The 17,247-nt window shown below is 34.8% G+C and overlaps 1 protein-coding gene across 1 annotated transcript in view; it reads right to left on the bottom strand.

Moving 5' to 3' along the window:
* Window positions 1–726: 726 nt before the first annotated feature.
* The window catches only part of LOC146998852 (uncharacterized), a 30,079-nt gene continuing 13,558 nt past the window's right edge, over window positions 727–17,247 (bottom strand). The window contains exon 2 of the mRNA XM_085810350.1: window positions 727–1,681. Coding sequence (XP_085666476.1) covers window positions 873–1,670 — 798 coding nt within the window. The 5' untranslated portion in view covers window positions 1,671–1,681 and the 3' untranslated portion in view covers window positions 727–872. The remainder of the gene's footprint in view (window positions 1,682–17,247) is intronic.

Raw genomic sequence — 17,247 nt, 5'->3', positions numbered from 1 at the left:
AAGAAAAGTTTGGCAAATTATTAAAAGAACCTAACGTTACCATCCTTTAATGAAAAGTTAAATCTGTTCAAATTCCATCTCAATGGATTTTTCAGCGTAATTTTCTGATTAATCTATATTAGAAATGATTTGTTTGTAGTCCTTCGTAGAGAATTTAAAATACTTTATGAACACTTAACTAGCGCTTAATAGATAAAATAGTAATTAATGTTTCAAAGTTCATCTACTTCGTTGTACATGTATTAATTTTATTTTTTATCCAAGGATAAAAATAGCTTAATTTTTTTTTCTATTTTCAACAGTATAAAATTTTTAAAAAATTACAAAATTGAACGATAGCCAAAAAATCATAAAATAAAATTAAAATTTGGAACAATAAATAAAATATTTACTAAGTTTTAATATATTTTACCTCAGAATCATGTTATAACTAAACTAGATTTTTAATTCGAATGATGCATTATAAACAGCCTCAAGTTTAGTTTGTCAATTTGAAGTTCTAAAGTGAAAAACCTACCCGGTTTTTTTCATATTTCAAAACTGGCAGTTATGTGTGAAGTTTGTGAAAATTCATGCTTAAGAATTATTTCTTTTGTATTAAACGTGATTTAAAATCAAATTTTTTAAATAATAAAATTTCTGAAGAAATAATTACTATAGTACGAGCAAACTTTGGGCTATAATAGTGTAAGCAGCAGTGCTGTTTAAGAGAAATGACAAAGAGTATTTACAGCATTGTTATTTAATGTCGCAAATGAAAATTTATAAATACAAGAAAAGGTTCTTGAGAATGCATGTGAATTTTCTCATATATACACTAACAGATAAATACATACATATTGCAGTAAACACTCTTTAAATAAATATGATAATCACAAATCCATCTCGTTTACTCCACTATTTGAAGGTTTGTCAGAACTGATAGTATTAACATGCATTTCACCTAAAGTTTTTAACAGTCTCAGAAAACCATGTAGCCTCATTTGAGGATTGGAGTACAATGGAATATTTTTCATCGCAATGGCCAAATTATTTTCATTGAGATATTTCTCATCAGCAAACGTAGATGGTTTCCCAGTATTCTTACGATTCTGGTATTTCAAGAAATATGGATCTAACAGAGTACGTTGGGCATTCTGGACATCATCTCTGTTTGCAAAAGGAACAGATTTCATAGATACCATTTGCTGAAATTTGTCTTCTATGGGATAATCCCAGAATATTTCCTGTGGCTGAAATAGGAACGGAGGGGGCAATGTTTGAGGAGTTAACTTGTGCAATGGGTAAGGAACTTTTGGGACAGCATTGCTCTCTGAATACACGAGGTTAAATCTTTCCCAGTGAGACAAATCTGACTTCATATGAGGAACTTTGATCCTAGCCTCTGCTTTGCGAGGCTGTTGTATTTTTACGTGACTCATGGCACGTCCTTCTCGAAAAGGCAGCGTGACGACATTCTCGGCGACTGTCCTCCAACTCCTGACGATGTTGAAGAGCTGGTCCGCTCCAACCCACCAGCGGATTAGACTGCTAGGCTCCCAGACCACTTGTAGAATTTGGTCTATCAAAGGTGGTCTGTCTTCATTATATAATAATTGCCCTTGAGAACCAGGTATATGAAGAAAGATGATGATAGGAAGAAGGATGGATGCCCGGAGGACAATATGCATTATCAAATATCCTGTTAGGGAAAAAATTAAAAAAGTCATTTATTTTTATAAATCAGTAATATAAGAAAATATAAAGTAATAAAATTTGTCTTTATTTCCCTTCCCCATTTTAAGGATCTGCCTCTTTATCATATATCTACATGTCGACTGTTACGACTTCCGCTATACAAATATTCCGCTTTCAATAAGACATTGAGCGTTTTTAATATAAAAAATAGAGAAAAGATCTTAGTTATTTTAAACAAAAAATAAAATTTAAAAATTTAGTCAAAAGTAAATTTTTAATATATGGAGTTTAATTTATTTTTTTTTATCCAAAATAAAGACGTTCATCATAGACAAATATACTTCTAACTGTTTGTAGGCATAAGAAATTAGAGAAGTGTAATGAGGGGAAAAAAGGGATTACAATATTCGCAATAAGCACTTTATTGGATCGTTTAGGATATTTGTCCTTAAAATTTAACATAGAATTCATGGGCGTAGCAAGTGGGGTGCCGGGAGGTCCACTTGCATCCCTTCCCCCCTAAAGAATTTTTTTTTCCTGCTAAGATATTAACTAGCGAAACCTGCCGAAAAAAATTTTTCTCTCTCTTAATATTCTGTTTACCTATTTTCAGCGCAAAAATTCAAGAACCAACAGTTTTAATCTTTCTCCGACTTTGTTATGTAAATACACAACAGTCGGTCTATCACTTGAATTGGGATAGCCTTTTATCTACTCTCACCTTAAAAGATAACGATGAATAGCTGGTAATATAGTAGGCAATATTAGCTTTATATCCTATTGGCTGCCAAATGTATAATTTCTTCAGTACCCTTGGCGGGGCTACAAGACAAGCTTATTAGGGGAAAATTAGGAGCTATGCCAGTGGCCTGTTAACAACATTACAGGCAAACCAGTGTGGTGGGGCTACTACGAAAACAATTCACAGAAATGAATGGTAAATGGATTAGCATGGGGATCCTATGATCGTGGGGGAGGGCCCTGGGTGTGTTCCCAGTGGGCCTACGACCAGGATGGCCATGGCCATTTGAGAGTTTCAGATCTCTTTGTAGGCTTAATGAAAAAAAAAGCATGGAAATTGTTGCAAGTTCGCCTTAACTTCATTCATTAAGATATTCTGGCTGTAGAGTGTGGCAAAGCACTTAGTGTTAAATAGTTATAAAAAGCATATGCTTTAAACAATTGCGTTGAAGCTTTCGAAAATCACTTACACATGAGATTCACAAATTTTGGTCATTCAATCAGACTATAAGAACGGTCATATGTACGATGCAAGTCCCTGATCTAGCCATGTAGCATAGCTTTTCATGTTCGTACTTGCTTTCAACAATTTTTCGGCTTTCATCTTCTTCTACACTATTAAAATGTATATGAAATTTAGTGAGCTTTGTTTTCTATTTCACTCCTCAGTCAGTTAATCTAAAAGCAACTTTTTAAAGCACCTCAAAAGAGTTTAGTGTAATTACTAATTTTTAGCGTTGTAAATGAGATGGCGGATATAAAAATATTTTTAAAGGCAAGCTTTTATATCTTATTTCTCCAGGTAACTTTTCTTGCTAAACCAAATCGCCTGATACTTGCAGCTTACTATCCGTAACTACGGCCGGTGTAACGCAAACGGTAACTTGGTCCAGTGTCAATCAGAACAAATGTCAGTTATTGTTCATGGAACCCAACTGACAAATTTCTAAGAAGAGAGAAAAAAAGCAGTCACGAGAAATTTAGGGGCCCTCTAAAACATGGGCTCAAGCTTAGACCTTGTGGCCGAGGCAGTAATCAGGCCATCTCGTTCGGCTTTTCTAGTTTAAAAAAAGCGCAAACTTCTTGTGATTTGTAAAAAAATCAAAACTCAGAAAATATTCGAAAAACTTGGTAATTTTGAAATAAATTTAAATGATATATGTGATTGAAAAAATCGCAGTGAGGCTAATATGTATGGGAAAAAATAGAGGAGCGTAAAGGCATTTACTGAATTTTAATTACGTTCATACCACTTTTTGAAATTTACAATAAAAAATAAAACTAAATGCAACGAGATACCTTTAAAAAAAATTAGACCGAAGGGGCGTTAGGTTCAAAACGGCATTTTCCGTCTTTTCACCTTCTGCGTTGATTCACTTTTCAGACTGTTGCCACCAAATATTATCGCCATGTATTATATTCAAACTAAATAATGAAAAGAATCTGCATGAATATTTCTCGTATTTTGAAAAAACAACGGTACCTAGAGCCATCAAATTTGAAATAACTTAGTCTTCCATCTGAACATGGGCACTTGGAAACCCGAATTTTTAATTTCGAATTTGTTTTATTTTCTATTTCAAACCTTCTAAGACTTTAACGGATTTTTGATTAAAAAACCAACGATTTCAAAACGAGCAATGGCAACACTGTACAAATAAATAAATAAATAAATAAAACTCTTATCCCCAGCTCGCGAAATTCTAAAAATATGCTGTTTTTAAATATTTTCTGATATTGCCATTGAATTGAATTTTATGCGGTTTAAGTGCGAAAAACATGATATTTAACATGAACATGATAATATACGATAATACAAAAATTATACAGCAACTGTATAATTTTTGTATTATCGTATATTATCAGTATTATCATCAACAACAGATAGAAAGATATTTTGGAGAATTTTTCTTCCAAGATTTCAAAGAAAATTTTAGATACAAATTAGAAAACGCGTATTGAAGCAATAGGGCTGATTACATATCTGCTTAAAGTATCTTATGTGCTTTAATTGCCATCAAAAATAACAAAAATGCGAAAGGAATACAATCCTGTCAAACAACGATTGAAATTGGTCATTAACTAAACTTAGTATCAGTTAGGCTGATCAAGAAATATAAAAGCAGACAGACGGGATTGTAAAAAGCAGATTTTGTAATGAAATGTGGGGCGTTGAGGTGGTACGAGGCCCTGTTGAGCACTAGGTAAAAACATCCTTGGTGCAAATTGTTGGGCGTACGAATTGTCCCGCACATATCCTTGGAGATATGCAATGCTGCATGAACATGAAGTTCTCTGGTATGCACTTTGTTTACTGTTTGGAAATAGAGCAACTGCTTAAAAGAGCTAGTCGGGAATCATTCTTTATAACTCCTTTAGATAGCTGCTATTTAAACAGCAGCCCTATAAATAAAATGCAAATCGGAGAATTCCATGTTCTCGTATGAATGCATACCACTTAAAATAGAAAAATACGAAAAATGATCTTGATAATATTTAAGACGTGGCAAAATTTTCCGAGACATCTGTTATAAATAATAGGCAATTTAAATGCCTGCTAAAATTAAAATTTTTGTATAATTTGGATGTCCATCACTTAAAAATTAAACAGCTGCTAACAAAGAAAGATAAAATCTTTCCATTCAAAGATCCGAACTGTTAATGATGCGATAGTTAAAACAACTGAATGATTTTTCAAAAAACCGCCAGAATTTGATAAATTTCTTTAGAAGTTCCAGAAACTTTTCGTTTAATATAATATCTTAAGATCAGTTCAATGGAACAAAGATCAAAAGAAATATTGAAATAAGGATAAAGAAAAATATCAATACGAAATACAAAAATGTAGTTCGACTTTTGAAATATTTCGAAGTATAATATTGTACTGACATCGCTAATACATATGTGAAAATTTTCAAGAAGAAATTCCGGTGGATAGAAGATTCAAACTGCTTTCAAAATTTAAAACTAAACTAAAAATTAAAAAACTAAACACAGAAACCAAAAGTAAAATATAACTTTGTAAAGAAAAATATGAAAGGGGAAAAAAAAAGGAAAAAAAAAATATGAATGCCTTCAAATTTTATATTACGACCAAAGGTGCGTTTTTTTTTACGTTTTGTGTATTACATTTATTTATTAAATATCCTGTTCTTCGCATTTAAACCATAAAATTCAATTCAACAGCAATATCGCAAAATAATTTTAAAAGAAATAATTTCCGATACACAGTCTCGCTCGCTGGAGATAAAAATATGTATTTTTCTGTACAGTGTTGCTATTGCTTGCTTTGAAATCGTTGAGTTTCTTACTCAAAAACTCATAAATGCTTTAAAAAACATGAAATAGATAATAAAACCAAATTTGTGCTTCCAGATGCCAATATTCGAGTGGAGGCCTACGTTATTCGAAATTTAAATGGCTTTAGATACCGTTTTTTTCACAGCGCGAGAAACACATACATTCATGCAGATTCTTCATCATTTAATTTCTTTAAATACAATGCAGGGCTCTAATGTTTGGTGGGAACAATTTGCAAAGTGAAACGTTTATAGAGAACCAAACTCTAAAATGAAATTAATAGCCCTTCTGGGCAAATTACATCTTTGAGCTAAAAAGTCATAAAAATGAAATTTAACATTTTGATATGATTTTAAACTATTTTCATAAAATTTTCACATTTGTAATTAGGCTACAACTTTTTTATATTCTTAGATCTTCAATGGCCGAGTAAATAAGATAAAGTTTTATGTACCTTAACCAGATTTGAAATATTGGTTGCTTTTACGGTTCTCCCCAAATATAACGTGAAAGGCCAGTTTCCTTTAGAAAAACATTCACGAATGCCTACCTTTCCATAGGCAGGTAACGATTACCTGCCTACTGCCATCAGACAATGCATAAATGAAGTCGCTTATTATGCTTCATTACAGTACTTTGTGCAAAAAGTTTTTAACCTGTTTCTCTTTGGTCACCGAAGAATCTCTTTACCATACACAATTAAAATTTGGTGAGCTTATATGTTTTCCTCTTCAGAGTTTCAATATCTAGCAGTGATCTACCTGTCTGTGTTTATTCATGTTTCTATAGCAGTAAATCAACAGCCTAAGTTTGATCAAATACGGGATTCCAGGGCTTAATTTCTAAAATTAGTAGTGCCGGAGACCTATGGAAGAGTGAGGAAGGAAAGAAAAAAAATAAATAAATAAAATAGCTAAAAATTAAAATAATTAAATAATTAATTTGAATTAAGATTAATTTTGATTAATTTAATCACTTGAATAATTAATTGATTTAATTTAATTAAACAAATAAATAATAAATTAATTAAAAAATAAATTTAAATTATGAAAAATGTAAAGAGATAAAGAGAAAGCTAATAAATTATTAAATTAATTTCAAATAGTTAAATAGAAAAAAAAAGCATCGGATCTTGTCTTATTTGGGGCACTGGCTGGAATTACAATTCCACTTAGCAGGAGAAGCTGCTCAGCCATTCTCCGTCTTAGTTTAAGCCCTGATTATACGTGTAATGTACTATTCTTTATTTACTCTTTTTTTTGCAGTACAAGGAGAATAGTGAGAATTCTAGAAAGAGTATGAGGATATGGAAAGAAATTTAACGGAAAATTATAACTTTGAAAATAAAGAGGGGAGAGTTCAAGACTTTCTGATCGCTAAGACTAATATTATTCTGTCGATATATAAATACTAACCGTCAAGCAGAAATTTTCCCTGAATATTTTTCCTGAATAAATTTTCTTGAATACAGCGTGAGAATAAACATAAGACTTCTCTGTACAAGCTACAGCAGTGGTTCCTCGTTTGGTTACATCTTTTCTGACACCAGTTGTTACGTTATTTTTTTCTGCCTTCACGTTCGTACGGGGTTTGTAGATTTGGAGTGAATAACGACGACAGCACTTAATGGAATATCGAAACACACTTTATTGGCCAGTATTGTCAGGACAACTCCAAAACACGTTTTTACAGTCGTCGATGAACTACTATAAACACGCTGACACGATCAGCGACACAGCCTCCACGTTATCAGGCTATCACGGTGGAGACAGCTTCACAGCAAAGCACCAGAGTACAGCTTCCGACTCTGCTTGGTCGTTCTCGGAACTCCACGTACTCTTGAGATTCTCCAGGCTACAACTCGCGATGCACTCGACGACACACAGAGCACAACTCCCGATTCTTCGGTTCAGTCGTTCTCGGAGCTCAACACGCTCTCTTGACGATGCACTAACCGCGATAAACTACGAGACTCTTTCGGTGCACTCGACGACTCACTCGGCACTCGCTGCCCGGCTGTCAACTCGATCGACTCCGCAGGGATTAACTCGCTAGACGAGACACCAACTCGATACTAACTATCTCGCACTTGACGAGGCTCACTCGCCCTCTCGACGAGGCACTCTAACTAACTGCGGATCAGCAGGGTTTATATAGCTTTCGGCTTGTGTTCGAGAACATTCTGGGCTAAACCGGTAAGAATTCGTTCCAGAAGGTTCTCCATTCGTCTATGGCATATTGTCAATTTTGTCGCCAAATGGGCGATTTATCGCCAAATATGACAACCCTGCCATCCTTGTTATTTTATGGCAACCCTAAAACTGCTTTGCGGGAAAGCTATCTCAGCGTGCCTGGGCCTTTCTTAACAGTATATTGTTCCACATTTCAGAAAACCATATCCTGAGGAGTAGGCAGAGAAAAGGGACTATTTACACTGGTGTGCAAAAATTAAGGACGAAGTCGAAAAATTCGCATATCAGCTGAACGAAGAGGCAGAGCGGACAGAAAGACCAATCAGGAGATTAAGTAAGGTGATGTACGGTAGCACATGCGCAGATATGCAGGTAGACATAATGGGGGAAGTGTCTGAGTAGTATAAAGCATGTTGTCGATGTAAGATCAGTATTTCTGGCAAAGAGATTGCACGTCGTATAGCAGTTAAAATCACACTGAGTTGCTGCCTCAGTGAGAAATGGCGAATAATCAATTTGTTACACGACATCTGGATGCTTTTACCAGAGGTCGAATCATTGGGAAGTTGGAGGAAGGCCGCAGTGTGACAAGTGTGACAAGTTCGGAATTGCTCACAGCATCGTTTCACGACTTTGGAAGGAACAGCTATCCGGGGGTTTAGTAGTGGTCGTCCACGAGGAATCACACCCGCAGATGACCGGTATATTGCCTTACAGGCCAGAAGAAACAGGCGGCAGACAGCGGGAGAAATCGCTAGACACACAACATAGGCGACTGGACGACCGATATCGCGTTTTACCGTGGCCAGAAGACTGCACGGTGGTGGTCTGTTTGCACGACGCCCTGTACGGTGTGTACCTCTAACGCCTGCCCATCGGAGAAGGCGTTCTCTGTGATGCCGGGAACACCGGAATTGGAGAGACAATGAATAGGGACGAGTACTCTTTACAGATGAGAGCAGATTCAGTCTGAGTAGCGATTCTCATCGCATACTCATCTGGAGAGAGCGGGGAAGCCGCAATCATCCCTCGAACATCATTGAAAGGGACAGGTATGGAGGTGGCGGTGTTCTCGTTTGGGGAGGCATCATGCTTGGTAGTCGTACAGACCTTCACATCTTCGACGCAGGTTCAGTCAACGGGACCCGTTATTGTAACGAGATTCTTCTTCCATATGTGCGTCTTTTTAGAGGCGCTATGGGTCCGCAGTTCCTTTTCATGGACGACAATGCACCATGTCATCGCACAGTAGCTGCCGAACAGCTCTTAAAGAGTGAGGATATTGAACGTATGGATTGGCCGGCACGATCTCCGGATCCCAATCCCATCGAGCATGTATGGGATTTTCTAGGCAGACGCTTGGCAGCTCGTACCTCACCACCAGTAACGATTCCGGAGCTTCGATTGGCGCTGCAAGACGAATGGGCAGCAATGCCTCAACATCTCATTGACACCCTCATTCTCAGCATGGGCAGACGCTGTGAAACCTACCTAGCAGTCAGGGGAGATCATATCCCCTATTAAAGACCGGATGTTTCTTGCTGGACACCCATCACAGGGATGTTTCGGCCTTCAGTCGCATTGCGCTCCATGCTACTTTTTCAATAAAGCTTCTTTTTATCCCTCTGATTTCTCTTTTAGTAAGTGTTGCTTACATTACTCATGTCCTTACGTATTGAGGATCTTACGGTATTAAATATGTTGATTTGGAAAGCTTTTGTACAAAGTTATATTGAAAAAACCTTCTCGTCCTTAATTTTTGCACACCAGTGTAGTTTCAGTCATTGATTGCTGCTCTAACATTTCAAATAGAAAGAGGCTCTGTATTTTTTTACGTAGCTAAGTAGTTTATTGTAGTACCTTACAAGACAGGAATTTCGTCTCAAACTCAAGGGTTGAAGGTCACGGTCATATAGAGCAATATTACTCGGAAAGCTAAAACGCAGACCAGGGATAATACTTGCTTCACGAAATTGCACTCTTTCGAGCTTTTTAAGATCAGTATCTGAAGCTAAAAAATAAGTAGAGTATGCACATTCCAAAATAGGCCTGATTAAGCGTGTACACGTTGTTCTAAAAGTAGAAGCATCCGTCCTTCAATCATGTCCAGAGATGTATTTAAAAATATTCAGTCGTTTCCTGCCTCTTGCCACCAGTTCTTCAATGTGTCTGTTACTAAGGAGGGCTTGGTACATACTAAAACCCAAGTATTTTGCGCTTTTTACGTAAAGTAAAGGTTGGCTGCTTATAAAAATAGCAGGCTGGTAGTTATATAAGTGCATATTAGTAGTATAAAAAATTCTCAGTGATTAGAAGCATTAAAAATAACTTGTACCTTCCGACAAAATCGTTCGCTTTATTGAGAGTCTGATTGATGTCACTGCTCAATGCCAGAGGACAATGTCATCAGCAGGCATACCAACCTTGCATCTCTCAGATCTTTTCCAATCCAGCCACAAACGACAGGAAAAGAAATTTGTTAAGGAGCGAACTCTGCGGATTATTCTGATTGAGTCTAAAATTTTTAAACAGGGATTCTAATAACTTTTAGCCCTCAGGAAATCTGAAGACTAAGAAAGAGCTTTCTCCTTAACACCAAAATCAAACTGTTTAGTAATTAGTTTGTTTGCGAAACTGTATAAAATATCTTGATCTATTCCAGAAATACAGCCGCAGCGTGGTTTGTTAGCTTAGAATTCTGAGGGTTTCTAACTCTCTAGTAGAAGAATAAAATTTGGTGTGTGGCACAGAGTCTCTTTCTAAAACCAGACGGCTCTTTTGGGAGCAGGTTGTTTGAATCCAGGTAAAAGGTAAGAATTCTTCAAAGAAATTCTCTATAAACTTGCATGGAATGTATGCCAAAGCTATTGCGCGATAGCTCTCAGGAGAGCTAGCAACTTTCCCATATTTCCTAGTGGGTATAATTATGGCCCTTTTCTACTCTCTGGGAAGGTGCCCGCACTTCCAAAACTGAAGATGTCCATCAGTCGTCGTTTGCCTCTTAGACCAAGTTAAAGGAACAGAAACTATGTATATAATCTGGCCCGAGGGATGCTGTAGAGTCGAGATCATTAAGAACATCATTTAATTCGTTGGAAGGTAAAACCAGCTCTGAAAATCGAGTCATCTAAGTCAGAGCTTTGACATTGGTGAATCAGCATTCTACAGTGTCGCCCAATAGATTTGCCGTTTTTAGTAAACGTCAGCTTACTGATACTCTGAATAGTAGTTGCCCGAGATATCAGCAGTAGATTTGAAATCGTCTGGAGTTTGATCGTTTGAATTTAAGATGGTATTGCAAATTTCCGTTTGGGATTGTTCTTTGCAAAGTGATTTCACTAGTGTTCATAACTTGGAGCTAGACGTTCTAGCACTAATTTTGCTACATAATTAGTTCCAAATTTGCCTTTTCTTCATTATATATGGACATTTAACTTCGGTATTAGTTTTGTAAAACTCTAACAATACTGCTGGTAGTGCTTCTTAACGCCCGATATACCCTGTCCCGCTTTTCAATAAGAGGCTTTAAGCTGGGACCGTTATGCAAAAAAGAGGTCTTCATGCGCTTATATTCGCCTCTAAGGCTTGTCAGTTTGGCATTATAAATGACAATATTTTTTAAAAGAAAACCAATTGTCATCGAGATTATTACTATGAGGTGAAGAATAGAAGTCTTGTTCAGTTTGATCAGGCTTGTCGGTCAGTTTTACGAAAGTTCTAGAAATTTTCCTTCGACTAGAATTTCTTTTGCATTTTTATTTATACCAGTCAAGATTGAAAAATGATCATTACCAATGTTAAACGAAACTAACCACTGGCAATACAGGTAGATGTTAGCACACACAAGGGAAACGTCCAAGGTTTCAGCAGAATTATAACTGAAGAAAAAATGAGAAGGAGGACTAACTTTGAGGAAGTTAAGAGAGTTATCGTCTGCAGCGCAAAGGCGATCACATCCCCTACGATTATTCACGGAGCAATCCCAAGAACAGTGATTGATGCTGAGATCCCACTGAGAGTACACATGGAACAGCCATATCCAAGAAAAGTTCAGACAAAGAAGCTTGATTTTATGTCTAGTAGGTATTGAAAATATTTAGTTTTCTTTTGTTCCAAGCAAGATATCCTATATTTCCAAATTAGAACTGATCAGAATCAGAATGACAATTCAATACATCAAAACAAATCAGAATTAAATGCATTAATTCCTTTTATATAAGAGTACTAACTGTTGATTCAAATCTGTCATTATTTTTATGAAAAAGTATATTATTATATATATATTAATTTTCATTTTCTCTTTCAAATTGATTTAAGTTCCCCTAAAATAGGAAAAATCATTAGCTGTCCGTTAAATTTCTTAGAATCGTTGAAAATTATTGAGAATCTTTCGAATACGAACAGTCGCTGAAAGCTTTAATGTGTGCATCATCGAATTCTTGCACTTCGAATTCTTCAACTGTGGGTCTGATATAAATGTTACCTGTATCAAGTTTGTGTTATCATTTGCTAAACCTTTATAATTAAAAAATCTGAATATACTGCTATATCTCGTCTAGTCCAAAAAAACTTGCAAAAAAAAAAAAAAAAAAAAAAAAAAAAAAAAAAAATTCCTAAAGCAACAGATACTTTATGTGAGAATATCCTATGTCAAATACAAGTGTAATTCAAATACAAGTGTATTCTACAAGTGTATTATAGCTCAAAACAATGGCACTGAATTGCAAATCTCGAAGTTTTAAGTGCAGCAAAACATCAGAAGTTGACGAATTTTAAGAAAGATCTGTGATAATTATGTATCTGGATTCCTTATTACCGATGGAAAAAAGATTACCCAGAGGCGTTTTACGAGCACTTTGATAAAAAGTTGTAGTGGTTTGAGATTTTTATGACTTAAAAAAAATTTTTGAAAGTTAGATAGGAATTTGGCACAATTTTTAGACATAAAACGTAAAGATTGAAAACATGAAAGAGTTAAGAAGACTTTGTGACAATATTTTTTTTAGTCCAAAGGGATTTGAATCCCGAAGGACTATTAGTTTCGTTTTGGCATTTTGCGTCGGACTCATAAATGTCGGTTCACTTTTCAAACTGTTGCCACAAAATGTTAGAGTCCTGCATTATATTTGAAGAAATTAAATAATGAAACATCTGCATAAATGTGTGTATATTTCTCGTATTGTGATAAAACAACGGTACATAGAGTCATCGAATTTTGAATAACGTAATCCTCCAACGAATATGAGCATGTGGAAGACCAAATTTGAAATTTGAAATTTGTTTTACGATCGATTTCCTATTTTTTAAAACTTTGACGAATTTTTGATTAACAAAATCAAGGATTTCAAAGCGAGCAATGGCAACGTTGTGAGAAAAAACATTTTTATCTCCAGCGCGTGAGTCTCTGTATCGGAAATTCTAAAGATATGCTCGTTTTAAAACTATTTTGCGATATTGCTGTTGCACTGGATCTTATGGTTTAACTGCGAGGAACATGATATTTAATAAAGAAAGGTAACACACAAAATGTTAAAAAACGCCCCTTTGGACGTAATTTAAAATCTGAAACATTTCAGATTTTTTTTTTTTTTTTTTTTTTTTTTCTTAAACGAATTATGCTGTTCTCATTTCTTTGTCGCCGCCGAGCGATAAAATCGCTGAACATTGGTAGCTCTATTCGGGCTGCCAGTCTCAGCAAACCGGTTGGCTGCATTGTCGTTTTTGTGTTTTCCCCCATGTTTAACGTGGATATGCAAGTAAGTTCCCCTTTCCTCCATGAAGACATCCTTTCCCTAGGGTAGACAGCCCTCGTGTGTTTTACCATAATCGAATAAAACATACCAAACCTTATTCCTTTTGTCTCAACGATGTACTATGAGTGCTATCAAGTAACTTGAACAAAACAAAAATTTGATTGCGTTCAAACAGTGATTGATGATAATTTGAATGCCTATATATATATATATATATAGATATATATATCTATATCTATATATAGATATAGATATATATATATATATTTAATTAACTAAATTAGAAACTAACGAAAATTAAAATGTTATCAATTTAATAATTGTTTATCAATTAAATTGCTTATGAAATTAATTTCAAATACAAGACCATGCTTACGATAATCAAAAGAACCTTTTGTTCGTGTGGCATCAAGAACTTAAAAGATCTTGATCACATAGTAGCAAGAATCGGTACTACAAATTAGCATTATGTTTATCAAACGAGGCTTCGCTAAACGAGAAAAATAGCCAACAAAAATGTAAGACTCGGACCAAGAGTTAGATTCTTCGAAGAAAGGCATAAAAAAGTTGAAATGAAAAATTTTCAATTTTGTTCTTGCTTCTAGTTTTATATCTTTAAAACCTAGAATTAAAAAAAAATTTCTTTTTAATTTCAGGTATTTTAAGTTCGATAAAAGGATATGGAGAAAGCGGAAACCTGGAGGGAGGGAGGCACTCTCGCTCCCTCTTTTGCAAATGAAGCTCTGTGGACAATGAACACATGGAAAACATAATCCCCCAAAAATGTTGGACAGATTCCGCTAACGAGATTTTAAACCCAAACTTCCAAAGATTTTTGTTTTTACCTCAAAAGGGCGTTATCCCGAATGAGCTATTAGTCTCGACAGGGATTTTGCGTCGTCCACTGTAAACGACGAATCACTTTTCAAATTACTGCCACCAAATATTTTTGCCCTGTACTGTTTTTAAAGACATGAAGTCAGGAAGGACCTGTATATGTATGTATGATAAAAAAAAACGGCGGTACCTATAGCCACCAAATTTTGAATAACGTAGCCCTTTATCCGAAAACGTGCACCTGGAAGCCTTAATTTTGAATTTCGAATTTTATATTTTATATTTTGCAAAATTCTATGAATTTTTTTATTAACAAACTCAACGATTTCATACGGAGCAGTGGCAACACCGTACGAAATAAAACATTTTTATCTCCAGCGCACGAGACTCCATACACAAAATTCTAAAGATATACTCTTTTATTTTGTTAATTATTTTGGGACTTTGCTGTTGAATTCAATTTTGTGCGACGGATGTGCAAAGAACATGATATTTAATAAAAAAAGAAAAGACATAAAATGTTAATAATATTAGTAAGATGGCTTGCAAAACTTTTTTAATATGATAAACTGACAAGAGACTGAAAAAAATATAAAAGTATGACAACACTCAACACTGCATCGGATGTTCTAAATATAGTACACTGCTATGTTGCTTTTAAAATTGTAATTTTGATGTTGAATTGCGTATAGCGTAAGTGTGGTGAAGCTTAATAGTAAAATGGCGCTTAATAATAAAGCTAAAGAGACAAAACGAAATGAGTTAGCAGGAGTTAGTGCAGTAGCAGGCTGGTAGATTGCAAACTCAACGAGAGCGTAAAAAAACATTAACAAATCATTTTGGGCGATCATTAAAATCTGAAACCTTTCAGAATTTTTAATGTTATATTTAAATTTATTTGCTCAAGAATGAGTATCAAGGCCCAAATTTATTTGCGCAAGTATGAGCTTCAAGTATTTCCGTAAAAAAATAACAAATCTAACTATTAAAATACCCATTCTACACATTTATTTATGAGAACACTTCCCTATCTGTTGAATCATCGCCTGAGGGCTGATCGAGAATTAGTTCTTTTCGAGAGTTCGAAATTAACATATTATGATAATGACGTTGGAAGAATATTCGAGGGTAAAAGTCTCAATAATATGATCCGTATTATGCAAGCTACCCTACAGAGCAAGTTTGTTTATGCAGAACGGAATCGTCGTAGGTCAACACTTCGTAATTGTTTCGAGAAACTTCCTGTTACCGCTTCGCAAGCGAACAATTTGGATATCTTCTTTTTCGCAAAAGAGTTTTACTAGGGATTTCCAATAATTCTTGGCTATCTAAACACACGAAATTTGAAAACTCAATAAAAAAAATTCTTTAGTTTAGATACGTAATATATCGGGCCCACCAGCGGCCGAGCGGTAAAGTCGCTGAACACTGGTAGTTCGGTCCGAGGTTCGAATCCCGCGAACGGGCTGGCTGCATGGGCGTTTTCGTGGTTTTCCCCATGTGTAACGTGTATACGAGCTAGTTTCCCTTAGAAAGTCCTCCACATCCCTCCCCTTAAGCAGATAGCCCTCGCGTGCTTTGCCATAATTAAATACACCAACACCGTAATATATCGCTTAAAAAATGCTTTAAAAATTTTTACTTAAAAATATCTCAGGTAATATTTTTGCACGCATAGTCGGAAAGTAAGTTGGAGAAGTTTAGCTGAACTAGTCTGGGTAATATAAAATGTTATACCTTATTTCTGTTAATTTTTTTTTATTCACAATGTTGAGTGTAAGTTTTAACCACAGTGAGAGTGTTTTTGTACCTAATTTTTTATTTTTTAAAGAGATATTTCTACTCGGAAGTACACATATCTGAAATCATTAAAGAAAATAGTTAAAGAAATATCGATACTTATAACGGTACCTTCGGACTTCATTAAAAGTCCGAAGATATATTTGTTGAAAACTTAATATAGCTTTATTTCAAAAACTGAATAATATGAATTTGTTCCTTTAGCACAGAACTTACGACCGGAAAATAAATTTACGTTACGTTACAGTTCGCGAGAGCAGAGTATTTTTAATAAAGAATACGTTACATCTATTCATTGTTAAAAAAACAATGCAAATGGGTTAGACAAGATAGTGCTCATATTTACTTGCTTCGCGTTAACGCGCGTTAAGTAATATACTCGTAATACTCGCATTTCAATCAAATTCAGTTTGCATGGATTTTGATATGCTAAACACGGATAGGAGGAAACAATGGATTAAAATTTTTCTTGTACAAGCGCACGATGAAATACCACATGGTTTGATGAGATATACACCTAGAAAGGTTTATGCAATACAAAAGGAATTAAAATCAGAATATTTCACGAATAATAAAATGAAAAATATGTAATAAAAATGTACACTACATGCGCTTTAATAAAAATATTCAGTAGAAATAACTCATTACTGAGGCCTTCTAATATAGAAACAAGTTTTTATTGTTAAAATAAAAATTAAAATTAAAAGAAAGAAAGAATATACATTAAAAAAATCTGAAAGTTTTTAGATTTTATAAAACATTCAGAGGGACGTTTTTCAACTTTTTGTGTGTTACCTTTATTTATTTATTAAATATCATATTCTTTGCACTTAAAGCACATAAAATGCAATTCAACAGTAGTATCACAAAATATTTAAAAACAGCATAGCAGCATAGAATTTCCGATAGACAATCTCACACGCTGGAGATACAAATGTTTTTTTTTT

The sequence above is a fragment of the Stegodyphus dumicola genome, chromosome 2, assembly GCF_044657685.1.
Source record: "Stegodyphus dumicola isolate Sdum_Otavi_A_Nest chromosome 2, ASM4465768v1".
Classification (NCBI taxonomy): domain Eukaryota; kingdom Metazoa; phylum Arthropoda; class Arachnida; order Araneae; family Eresidae; genus Stegodyphus; species Stegodyphus dumicola.
This window is presented reverse-complemented; position numbering and strand designations above follow the sequence as displayed.